The sequence below is a fragment of the Indicator indicator genome, chromosome 6 (genome assembly GCF_027791375.1).
Source record: "Indicator indicator isolate 239-I01 chromosome 6, UM_Iind_1.1, whole genome shotgun sequence".
Classification (NCBI taxonomy): domain Eukaryota; kingdom Metazoa; phylum Chordata; class Aves; order Piciformes; family Indicatoridae; genus Indicator; species Indicator indicator.
The window spans coordinates 8,330,507-8,343,775 of NC_072015.1; the positions used below are offsets into that span (position 1 = coordinate 8,330,507).

Below are 13,269 nucleotides of genomic sequence, written 5' to 3' on the forward strand. Positions count from 1 at the left end.
GTCAGATGCGTTGGCTTTCCTCCCACCACAGTATAGAAGCCAGCTGGTGTTTGTGCAAGAAGATAAGTCTTCATCCCACTCAAAAGGGGGCCATAGGGTTGATGCGTACTGGGAAGTCTGAGCTTTTTCCACTCACCTCCTCATGAAGTGGACCATAAGAATTTTGTCTCTTTATTGCATTGTCTTAAGGCTGTTCTTTGGTGAGGGCACACCTCAAATAGTGGGTTCCGTTTTGGGCCACCCACTACAAGAGGGACAGTGAGGTGTTTGAGCATGTTCAGAAAGGGCAATGAAGCTGCTGAAGAGTCTAGAGCACAAGTCTTATGAGGAGCAGCTAAGGGAACTGGGGTGGTTTAGCCTGGAGAAAAAGAGGCTCAGGGGAGACCTTCTTGCTCTCTCCAACTACCTGAAAGGAGATTGTTATGAGGTGCTCAGTCTCTTCTCCCAAGTAGCAAGCAATAGGACAAGATGAAGCAGCGTCAAGTTGCACCAGGGGAGGCTTAGGTTGGATATTAAGAAAAATTTTCTTCCCCTAAAGGGTTGTCAAGCCCTGCAGCAGGCTGCCCAGGGCAGTGGTGGATGTAAAACCTATGTAGATGTGGTGTTGAGGGACAAGGTTTAGTGGTGAACTTGATTGTGGTAGATTAATGGTTAGACTTGATCTTTCTTTTTCAACCTTAGTAATTCTATGATTCTATAAATCTCTTCATGGGTAACTCTATGTGCAGGTAAACATACTACATGGAATTACTCAATACTACTTCCCAAAATGTGTGGGCAGCTGAACCTTTTCACAGACATCATCCCTTTAGTCATATCAGACTCTTCCTTTGCTTTGAGTATTGGCAATCAGATATGGTTTTGGCTAACAGCCCTATGAATGAGTTGTGAACGCTTGAGAAATTTGATTTGTATCCATTTAATATTTGGCTTCCTCTGCATACTAATGATGATAGCTGAGGCGGTGGCTGTGACTGAGTGTGTATTACAGAAGAAGTAAAGCAAGTTTAATAATTAGCTAACAGATGAAATATCACACTGTAGAGGTAAACTACAGTGTGTTAGTAAATATCAGGTATCTAATAAAAAATCCAACTTGTAAGTATCAACACTGAATTTCAGTCTATGTGGGATTTTTTTGTTACAGAGGAAATTGGATTCTGCACAGACATACTTGCTATAAATTTATTCTGCTGAATAATCTCCCAATTCTTTTGCTCTTCACTACACTGCTGAAACTCTGCCTGCATACCTGCTTAAAATCAGCATCAAGTGTAGCTAGTAATGAAGTAATTCAAATTTACTTGATTTTGTTTCATGATGCACAAATAGAAAGTCATTTAAGTGTGACCGATTTTATTCATCCACAGTAGTTGCTCATCTGAAATGCTATTGAAGTTCAGTAATTGGAACTCTGAAATACAGCATTTGACAGATGGTGTGGGTGGTTGTGCCGTTTCCATGATAAATCTACTTACAAATATAACCATGAGGAAGTTGTCTTCATTCCTTGACTACAGCAACACGGAGATGGGAAAAGTGAGAAACAGGACATGAAAATGGATTTGTGTCTTGGTTCCTCATTTTCCTGCCATAATGATTTGAATTTTTAAACAAGTGGAAGAAAGAGATTTCTTCTTACTTTATCTGAAAAGGAGCTGCTATAAATACTAAAATATTCCTTCAGTAGCCTTTCTTTTCTTACATTTCTTTTGAAGCTTTTTGTTTCGTGAATTACTTTGGTAATGTCTTACAGCATTAGTTAAAAAGCCTTGCTCTTCTAGAGGAAAACAAAATAGATCTTTGCTAAGATACATTTACTGTTGAAAAAAATATTGGAGGCTGGAGAGATGGACAGTTCTGTTGCCGCAGGGCATGCTACTGAAACTTAAGAGGTGATAAAATAGTATGACTAAAAATACACTGCATTATCCAGTTTTAATATTCTTTTTTATTCTCTTTGTGTTTTAACAGAAATCACTGATGCTGGCACTAGAGGAACCCAAGATACAATTAAAGGTGTAAAAAGAAAAAAGATTGTGACTGAAAACCATTTAAAAAAAATACCAAAATCGCCTTTGAGAAGCCCTGCTGAAACCAAGGTTAAGCAAAGTGTAGACCCTTCACCGCTAAAAGCTCTTCCAGATGCCTCCAAACACACCACGGCACAGGATCACCTACCCTTGCAAAATGGAAATCAATGTACCAAGCAAAATGGGGGAGTTCTTAGTAGTGAGATAAGTGTTGAAACAACCAAATCTGAGACATCGATGCAGACAAAGCTTTCTATGACACATCAGTCCTTAGATTTGGGTAAACAGGCAGTGGAGGACACTGATGCAAACCGTCTGAACTCACCAGAGAAGAAGTCTCTCTCAAACTCCACATCAAGTAAAACAAAGACTGACAGTAATGAATGTATGAATTTTGTTGATTGCAGTACATCATCCCCATGTACACGTACTGCGTTCGATGTCTTACTAAAAGCTATGGAGCCTGAACTGAACACCTTAACACAAGAGTGCCCCCCTTATGGGATGCAGATAGAGAAACTGAGACCAAATAAAACTGTAAGCACCTCTTCTAGTCTCACGTCCAATACGATGAGTGTCCAGAATCAGTCCACGTTGTCACAGCATGAGTTTGCAAGTGGAGCTCACTACTACCCATGTTCATTAAACAATGTGCATGTAGCAGCAACAGCCAAGACTGGACAAGCACAAGGCCAGTCAGTTTCTCATTCACAGGACCTTATTACTAAACCCAGTCAGCAAAATCCTCAGGTTGTTATGTGTCCAAGCTTCACTAGATCGCTGGTGCAACAGCAGAGTCAAGAAAACCCCAAGCTCCAACAGATATACAGCATAGCAGTAACTTCTTCTGTTGTTCACACCTCATCTTCCACTGCAACTCAGGTTTTCCCTCAGAACCAGTTAGTAGCTAGCTCTTCGCCATTGTCAATTAGCACATCGAGTTCAACACACTTGTCTATAGGTCCTGTGTATAATTCAGCCCAGATAACATCAGTTGTAAACCATGGTGTAGAACAGATATGTAACCTCTTGAAAGACCAGAAGCCTAAAAAGCTAGGGAAATACGTCTGTGAGTATTGCAATCGGGCCTGCGCCAAGCCCAGCGTTCTCCAAAAGCACATCCGATCCCATACTGGAGAGCGGCCGTATCCTTGTGTGACGTGTGGGTTCTCTTTTAAAACCAAAAGCAATCTGTACAAGCACAAAAAGTCTCATGCACATGCTATCAAACTTGGACTTGTCCTACAACCAGATTCAGGTGGTCTCTTCTTATCCCATGACTCAGACAAAGCACTTAGCATTCATTCAGATGCGGAAGAAAGTGGTGAAAGTGAAGATGAAGGCACTGCTGATGAAAGACAAGATGATCAGGAGCTGGAACCTGCACAAATAGTGAAAGTTATTTCGAATACAGAAACACTGCAGAAGGGAAGCCCTGTTCCATTAAGCAACCCAGATTGTATAGCAGGGGATTCTTCATTACATGATGCAGAACCTCAAGTTAGGGCAGCTTTACCAAAAGTAGTAGTTCATCCTGTAAATGCTTCTCCATTAAGGGCTGATAGCCCAAAAGTAACAGAACCAGTTCCAGAGCTTGCTGCAGCACAGAGAAAAGGAGATTTTAAAGTGGCAGCTCTTCAGTCAAATTTAACACATACAGTGTCAGTCAAGGAGAATGACATAAAGCAACATCAGAAACCAGAAACTGGCCTATTAGAGGACCAGCTGGGATCTGCAGTAGGAGCAATGCACGCTCAGCTCCAGAGACAACAGGCAACTGATGGTTCCCAAGATCAGCAGGGAAAATGTCTTTTGAGCCCTAGAAGTTTAGGCAGTACTGATTCTGGGTATTTCTCTCGTTCTGAAAGTGCCGATCAAACAATGAGCCCACCAGCTCCTTTGGTAAGAGGATTGTTGACCTCTGAGAAAGATTCAAATAAAAACCTGCCCTGTGTGCCACGAGCAAGTGGTGTGGTAGCATCAGTGGTACAGACTGTTTGTGCTGAAAAAAATCTCATCCTCTCTGGCCAAATGCGACCTCCTATGGCAACAAAAACTCTTGAGGAGCGTATCTCAAAGTTAATTTCTGATAATGAAGCTGTTGTGGATGACAAACAGTTAGATAGTGTGAAACCAAGGAGAACTTCTCTTTCAAGAAGAGGAAGCATAGATTCACCAAAATCCTACATATTTAAGGATTCTTTCCAGTTTGATTTAAAGCCTATGGGAAGAAGAACTAGCTCGAGCTCTGATATACCAAAGTCTCCTTTCACACCCACTGAGAAATCAAAGCAAGTTTTTCTACTTTCTGTACCATCCCTTGACTGTTTACCTATAACACGAAGTAATTCCATGCCCACTACCAGCTACTCAGCAGTACCTCCAAATGTAATACCTCCCTCTCATCCCCTTCGAGGAAGTCAGTCATTTGACGATAAAATTGGCTCTTTGTACGATGATGTTTTTGTATCAGGACCTGCTACTCCACTGAACCAAGGTGGGCATCCTCGGACCCTTGTTAGACAGGCAGCAATAGAAGATTCTTCTACTGGTGAAAGCCAAGTTCTTGGACCGATGCGATCTGTAGAAGAGAATTATCTGGGGTGTAATTTATCAAATGAATCTTTGTTACAAAGAAGTAAGTCCCTGGCACAAGGTACAAATTTAGAAAAAACAAAGAAGTCCACTCAGGTGCGCGGAACAATGTTTGAGTGTGAAACCTGCAGAAACAGATACAGAAAACTGGAAAATTTTGAAAACCACAAGAAATTTTATTGTTCAGAGTTGCACGGACCTAAAACTAAAGCAGCCATCCGAGAGCCTGAGCATAAAACTGTTCCAAACAGTACGCAGCCTCAAATTCTACACTACAGAGTCACTACTTCAACAGGGGTTTGGGAGCAAACACCCCAGATAAGGAAAAGAAGGAAAATGAAAAGTGTTGGCGATGATGATGACCCCCAGCAAAATGATACAAGCATACCATCAAAGAACACAGACAGCCAAAGCAAGCCAGCAAACTCTTCCAGTCTGTCAAAACACAGTGCAACAGCAGTGCTAGGGTCACAGCAGCCAGGCAATCTTCTACTTCAGAGTTCCCAAATTCAGCTTGTGGCTCGGGGCACAGATCAGTCTACTGAGACAAAGACAACTCCGCTCATTGAGAAGCAAGCAAGTTCAGCTGTGCAAGAAAAGGTGGAGTTGAAAAGACAAGGGACTGGCATTTCAGTGATACAGCACACCAATTCCCTGAGCAGAAATAGCTCATTTGAGAAATCGGAGTCATTTGAAAGAGTATCACCGTCATCTTCTCAGGAGCCCAACAAGGTTGTAAAACACCATTCTTTGAATACAATTGTAATCCAAGAGGATAGACATTCTCATCTGAACACCCCACAGCATCATCAACCCCTGTCATCAGAAGCGCCTAGAGCGGAAGTTCAGGGAAGCCAAATTGTTTCTAATGAGAGAAGTGCACCACTGCAGCCGTCAAGACTTGTTCGCCAGCATCACATCCAGGTTCCTGAAATACTGGTCACAGAAGAGCCAGACAGGGATCAAGAAAACCAGTGCAGTGATCAGGAAAAGACAGAAAGGTTTAATTGGCCACAGCGCAGTGAAACACTGTCAAAATTGCCAACAGAAAAGCTTCCACCAAAGAAGAAACGAATTCGCTTGGCTGAAATGGAGCATTCTTCTGCCGAATCAAGTGTTGACTCTACGCTGTCCAGAAGCCTAAGTCGGGAGAGTAGCTTGTCTCATGCTTCCAGTTTCTCGACTTCACTTGATAAAGATGAAACTTTGAAGGCTGAGAACCTTTCCAAAGCAGAGCCTGTTGCTAAGTCATCAGAATTCCTCATGATTCCTGCTGGCTCGCACACACTGACTCTACCTGGACCTCATTACCGGGAAATGAGACGTGCTGCCTCAGAGCAAATCAGCTGCACACAGCCATCTATGGAGGTTGTGGACTACAGGAGTAAGTCTTTTGACTGTGGAAGCATGTCTCCATCAAAACCTATCCCAGTTGTGGAGGTAGCTGCTCCAAAAGTGTCATCTGCAAATGGAGTTACTGGACATGTGCCTTTGCTAGAAAGAAGGAGGGGGCCATTTGTAAGACAAATATCTTTAAATATTGCTCCAGAAAATCATCAGCCTCAAGTTAAGTCCACTTCTTCATTTCAGCCAGCTCATGTGACAGATGTGCCCACAGGGCCACTGCACAGGCTGTCCACCTCTGGCAAGTCTTCAGTGGAGTTTCCTTCAAGTACTCAGCATTCACAGCCTCACTCCAGGCCTCACTCAGCAATTCAGAATTGTAATCCTGTTAGCCTGTCTTCGGTTCAGCAGCCTCTAGATCATGTGTTGAGTAATCAAGGACAGCTGTCCTCGACTCATCAGGCTTCCCAGACATCAACTAAAACATCAGCCCAAGGGGAACAAGGGAACACGTCCTCACTTTCTTGTCGTCCCAATGAAAAAAAGGATTGTTTTGCTCCAAAGTATCAACTTCATGTTAAAACATTACATATAGGTCAGCCATACTCTTCTAAATTGCTCAAAAATACTTCAACTCAGGCTGTTCCAAGTCAAGTTGGAGGGGACCAGAATGCACCCTCCTTTGAATTGCAGACTAAACTTTCTGACATGTCTAATCCATACTCTGTGCCTCCTCTAAAGCAGATTGTCCCTAATAACTGCAGCAGTCAAATCCACCAGATTTCTCCCTTTGTGGTTCCCGTCCGGATTCACAGCAGTATGCCATCTTATGGCTTTGCAACTGTTACACCCCTTCCTCACATTTTGGTGACTCAGGATCAGGTAAATCAGTCTGTTTGCAAAACAAATGTTGTCACAGTGCCAACGCTCGAAGGCAAAACTCAGCTGCCAAATTCTCACAAAGATCATCAGAAGACTTTGCCAAATTCATTTGAATTTGAAAGTTCACAACCAGAAAGTGGAACCAGAAATTCACCTTTGTCAAACTCTTTGAATATTATTCAGAAAGTGCCAGTTAGTGGACTATTCCCTCAACCAGAAGCTACAGCATCAAGTAAACGAATGCTTTCCCCAGCCAACAGTTTAGATATTGCCATGGAAAAACAGCAAAAACGTGTTAAAGATGAGAGTGGAGCTGCCTGCATGACAGATGCTAGACCACTGCATTCGCTGAATATTAGATCTAATGATGCTACTGGTAAGCAAAAGAAACCAGTTTTGGTAAGACAGGTTTGCACCACAGAGCCTCTTGAAAATCACCTCTTAGATCCTGATGGTGTTCTACAGCATGAAAAAAGCAGCAAAGCCGGTACTTCAGATCTGCTGTTGCCAGACCATCATTCATCTGATGCTGGGGTTTCAGAAACCCTAAAGGAGTCACCAGAGTCTGAAGACCTTAAGTCTTCAGCATCACCAGTATTTGTAGTTAGAAAACCATCTGAGTTGTCTCCAGTGAATAATCAAAGTTCTCTTCTCAAGGCTGCAAGTTGCAGTCAAGAAAGAAGGTCACCAAGTAATAGTAGTGAGAGCAACCACATCAACAGCCAAGGCCAAGCAAAGCCTGTAACTACTCTGACTGCCATGAATGCAGGAGAAATGCAGAGGTTGTCATTTCCAAGCCTCAAGACCACAACAAGTTTTACCTGGTGTTATCTCCTGAAGAGAAAACCATTGCATCTGCTGCAAAATGATCAGAAAATCTCAGCCTATTCTACATGGACCATCAATCCCAACAATCCTAACCCACTTGGTTTGTCAACAAAGGTAGCTCTCTCCCTCCTCAATTCCAAACAAAAATTTGAAAAACCGCTGTACACTCAAGCAAGAACTACTCATCCCAGGTCTGATGTGTTGGTCTATTCAAGCAAGTGGAAGAACAGCTTAACCAAGGTACTTGAGCTATGCTTGATGTGCACTGATGGTTTACAGAGGATTTGCTTTGGGTTGATGCTTGTTCATATTTTAGAGTACAATACTCCTGACCTATATAATAATGTGTGTTTATTTATTTTAGTTAGATCAAGCTGCTAAAAAGATCTTAATTCGATTAAGAAACCTGTTCATAAGGATTTAGGTCTTCACATGGAAATTAGTTCCTGGTTTTAAATCTGAATGTGAAGCTTTCATTGTGGCAGGAATCTGTTTGGCTATTTTTTCAATGCAAAGGTTAGGACAAAAATAGTTGGGATAGAAATATTTGTTGAGAACTTTTAACTTAAACCAGGTTTATTTAAGATCATAATTGTGCATTTTGCCTTAAAAGTCAGGGGGTATTTTCTGTTATAAGAGTGCTCAGCCCAAACAGGTGACCATGGATACACCATGAAAATATTTCTTACCATCACTGATCATCTAACTGTGAGAGGAGCAGTGTACTGCTTCCCTTCTCCCACCTAGGTTAATCAGTGGTGTGAAATACTGACAAAAATAGCAAAGTTTAAAATAAAATTACAATTGTCATAAAACCCCTGACAACTTCTTGGACCGACATGGCTCCTAAGATGACGTTAAATCTTGTGCAGTGGAACATACTCTGGGCGATGTTTATGACCCACACAAACCACTACATTGTTCCAGAGTCAGATGTGGCAGAGCAAAGCAGTCACTTGGCACTTCCTCATCTGTCTTAGGGCTGGACATGTGATCAGAAGCTCATTCACTGGACAGGTTTGGTATTCCTTAGTGATCAAACTGCTTCCATGAATGGTGGTTCTCTGTCCTGTAGTATGGTAAGAGGTGTCCACGTCTATTTAATGGACCCAGGACTAGCTTTTATTGTCCCATCTCGTGAAGCCATAAAGCTTTCTGAAGCATACTGTTCTTTCTTTGCTCTGTACACTGTGGCTTTTATGAAAAACCTCTTTTTGAAGCTGACACAAATGGGGTGTTAGCCATGGACCTCCCTCTCCACAGAATCCATCAGGACATAGAAATGTTTTGGGGCAAGGGAGTAAAAACAGTTTGTCCTAATCCTGCAGTCTTCCATTAACAGAAGTTCCCAGGCATCTGGCTGGGAATTGGGGTCTGTAGGGCCAGCAGTTTTTCTGGAGAACGTACCACAGCCTTGGGAAAACCCACGTATTTGTGTTGATGCTGAGTGACAGAGATGGTTGCTGTCGAAGGTCATGCTGGTATGCTCTCTGTGTGCTAAATGTTTTGCTAAGATATAAAATCATCAGTGGGGAAAAGAGCAATAGGATGAGAAACTGTGAGGGGGAGAAAGAGTTTCAGAATTATGGCAGGAGTTGAGAAGGTGGAGTAAAACCCATCAGGCCAAAACAGCCTTAGAGTTAAACCTGGTCATACTGAAATTAGTGGGAGACTTTGCTAACACAGTTGTAAGGAAAATTGGTCCATTGCTAGAGGTTAATGTTCACAATGGGGACAGGGGAGTCCTGTAAAACTTTATTCGAATAAAGGGAGAGTCCATGGGACAAAAATCCCTATGGGACCTCTCAAATTGCTGGAAGGCACAGCTTCCCTTTTATCCTAAATTCCTGGACGCAAATTTCCCTTCCCCCATTGGCTGAGGTACTCAGAATTTACAGTCTCCCTGGTCTGCCTACTACATGTCCTCCTTTACATGTACCCACAACACCCCCTCACTCCCCCACCCCCACAGCATATATTCAGTGGTGCGCACTAATAAGACAAGGAACCACGGATACAAGCTTGAACATAGAAGGTTTCACCTCACCATGAGGAGAAACTTCTTTACAGTGAGGGTGACAGAGCACTGGAACAGGCTGCCCAGGGGGGTTGTGGAGTCTCCTTCTATGGAGACTTTCAAAACCCACCTGGATGCATTCCTCTGTGTACTACCCTAAGTGATCCTGCTCTGGCAGAGGGGTTGGACCCAATGATCTCTGGAGGTCCCTTCCAACTGCTAATGTTCTATGAGTCTATGTTCATCTAAATTAGGTTCTTCACTTCTCTGGGTGGAGAAGTTAATATTCAGTTGCCTGTTAAGCCTGGTCTGTCTCTTAGAAGTTCAGGCTGTGTTCAGTTTGTTATCTAGGGAGGACAGTCTCTTGCTGATTTACAGCAAGACCCCTGGTGAGACAGCAGCAGAGGCTCTCTGTGTAAGGCTGGACTGCTGAGATTCCTAGTTTGGTCCTTTCTGTGTTATCTCGATTTCCTCTAGCCACCTCTTCATTTGTAAAGACACTTTCCACCCCAATCCTATTATATTGGAGGTCAAACCTTATCTGCAATGTTTTGTGCAGAAAATACTACAGGGTGCTGAGTTTGTGTTAGTGCTGTACCTGAATTGAATGACTAGTTCCATATTTTCTTTAAACTTTAATTACTTTTTCTAGCCCCTCCCTCATACGCTTCCTGAGATGTTGTACTTAAATAGTGCTAAATTTAAAAAAAAAAATCAGAAAAAGATTTGAAGTAGCTTTTTTTATTGTACATAGTCAAGTGATTCTATTCAAGGCAAGTATCACTTCAGTTGTGTCATTGACTCATGTTTGGTTTATTTTTAACTAACAGTATATCAGAAGAAATTCTCTGATAACAAAGCTACTGCGTGCCTCTTGAAGAGCAAATTTTGTCTACAAACATTCTGTTTAGAATATAAATAATGGTTAATAATATTTTGAAAAATATTTTGACAGCACCCTTTCAAACACTCTAGGAGTACTTAAATGGTTGTAATAGGCAGCTGTCAGGTACGTTTACAGTGCTTCTGCCACAAAAGAATCAGTTACTAATCTTTCTTCAGTCTTTCTTGCTTCTGTTGTGAATGAAGTACAGGAGCATGGTGAGAATGAAGAGTTCTTAAGCTCTGCTTGCAGCTGATTTACAAGCTTTGCTCAGAGCCATTATGAAGGAAGAAAGTGCAGTGAGAAAGCACCAATTAAAGTTTAATTGACATCACAGATTGAATGAGCAAGGTACAGGATGGCAGAAATTAAACATTTCAAAGACCTGCTATGACCTAATACCTCCAGAGTTTGTCTGCCTTCCCTTTTAATGATTCAGGCAGTGGGATTTCAGCCATTTTCCAGGATGCTGAGGCTGCTGTTACAATATACCTTTGTATTACCAGTCTCCAGTTAAACCTGCTAATGGCATAGTCAATGCCGATGTGGAAACTTCCTCACAGAAGCCATTTGTAAAGGAAGCAAAAGCTGGAGTTTCTCATTCTGTTCAGGCCCAGTAATCCTACCATGCTTTTCTGTTGTGAGACTGAGGCTAGGAAAAGTTGGAGGTCCTTTTGAACATTAATATTCCATTTAAAAAAATGAAAATAGCCAAACAAAGGTAACAAACAGATTAACAAATAATTAACAAAAATAATGATCTATTTCCTTCCTAAAAGCTTGGTGAGTTCCTCAGTTCCTTCAGGAACCACAGTTCATATTGCAGGTCTCTGAGCATTGTGCTTGCTCAAGCAGTTTGCACTTTTTAACCCTGACCTGACACAGAACTTTTAAATGCTGTTATAATCCAATTTATAAATAATAATGAAAATGTAGCACTGTTGTGCCTCACTTCCTCTCTTGGAGTCCCTTTCCAGAGTGATAGGGTGTACTCTGCTCATGGGGCTTTAACTGCTGGTGATCTCACCAAGATAAAGTGACTTCTGAACAGTTGCTGGATTTCCCCCCAGAACTAAGTTGTGTTTACAGAGCTCTCATGCTGCTGCATAACTGCTACTAATCACCGTCACAAAAAAGGCAATTCTTTCAACAATAGATGCCATGGGAAATGAAGAGACATGTGAATGAAATGCAAACAATAAGGAACCCTGGGACATTGTTTGCTCTTCACAATTCACTGCTCAAAGGCAATAGGTGAAGTTGCCACGTTCCAGTGATTCAGAGGACAAACTGCAAGATGTTATTGTGAAAGAAGCTCCTGGAATGGGAACAGCACATTAAAATCACAGAATCACAGAATGTTAGGGGCCAGAAGGGACCTCGAAAGACCATCTAGTCCAACCCCCCTGCCAGAGCAGGATCACCTATACCAGACCATGCATCCAGGCAAGTCTCTCTCAGAGAGAGACTCCACAACCCCACTGGGCAGCCTATTCCAGTGTTCTGTTACCCTCACAGTGAAAAAAGTTTTCTTCCTGTTTCCATGGAACTTCCTATGCCTCAACTTCCACCCATTGCCCCTTGTCTTGTCATTGGGCATCACTGTGCAGAGCCTGGCTCCATCCACTTGGCACTCACCCTTTAAATATTTATAAACACAAATGAGGTCACCTCTCAGTCTCCTGTTCTCCAAACTAAAGAGCCCCAGCTCCCTCAGTCTCTCCTCGTAAGGAAGATGTTCCACTCCCTTAATAATAATTTTTGTGGCTCTGCACTGGATTCTTTCAAGCAGTTCCCTGTATTCTTGAACTGAGGGGCCCAGAACTGAACACAATATTCCAGATGTGTCCTCACAAGGCCAGAGTAGAGCAGCAGGAGAACCTCTCTCCACCTACTAACCACACTCCTTCTAATACATTCCAGAATGGCATTGGCCTTTTTGGCCACGATGGCCACAAGAGCACACTACCGGCTCATGAAATGTAACAGGAGGTTTACCTACATGGAAGAAGCTTCCTTTCTCTCCCTGCTCTTTTATTTTATTTTTCTATTCATTATTATCTTTCCCCAGATTTCCTTACCTGAAGTCAATGGCATTGTATCAGGAGCCCTTCAGAGAATCACAGACTGGTAGGGGTTGGAAGGGATCTGTGGTGATCATCTGGTCTAATCTCCTTGCTAAAAGCGGGGTCACCCAGAATCACATCCAGGTGGATTTCAAATCTCTTCAAATAAGGAGACACCACAACCTCTCTGGGCAGCCTATTCCAGTTCTCTGACACCCTCGCAAGGAAGCTTTTCTTTACATTTAGGTAGAACTTACTGTATTCTGGTTTCAGATAATCACAGAATGTGAGGTTGGATGGGATCCCAAGTAAGATCTGGATCAATCTTTCCAGGTGATTGTGTAGTTTGAATGATATGGCCCAGCACCCTGTCAAGCTGAGTCTTAAAACTGACCAAAGTAGGGGAATCCACTGCTTCTCTTGGATGATTGTTACAATGTCTAAGTGTTCTCATTATGAAAAACTTTCTTCTGGAGTTCAATCAAAATCTCCCTGGGAGTAACTTGTACCCATTCCCCCTTGTCTTTTCCATGTGACTTGTTCTAAAAATGGAGTCTCCGTCTTCCTGGTAGCCACTCTTTATGTACTGGTACATGGTAATAAGATCCCCTCTCCCCTCTC

The 13,269-nt window shown here is 42.4% G+C and overlaps 1 protein-coding gene across 1 annotated transcript in view; it reads left to right on the plus strand.

The window, feature by feature from the left end:
• Positions 1-13,269, plus strand: part of HIVEP1 (HIVEP zinc finger 1) — a 60,622-nt gene that overhangs the window by 22,898 nt on the left and 24,455 nt on the right. The window contains exon 3 of the mRNA XM_054381956.1: positions 1,975-7,922. Within this exon, the coding sequence (XP_054237931.1) occupies positions 1,975-7,922 (5,948 nt within the window). The remainder of the gene's footprint in view (positions 1-1,974; positions 7,923-13,269) is intronic.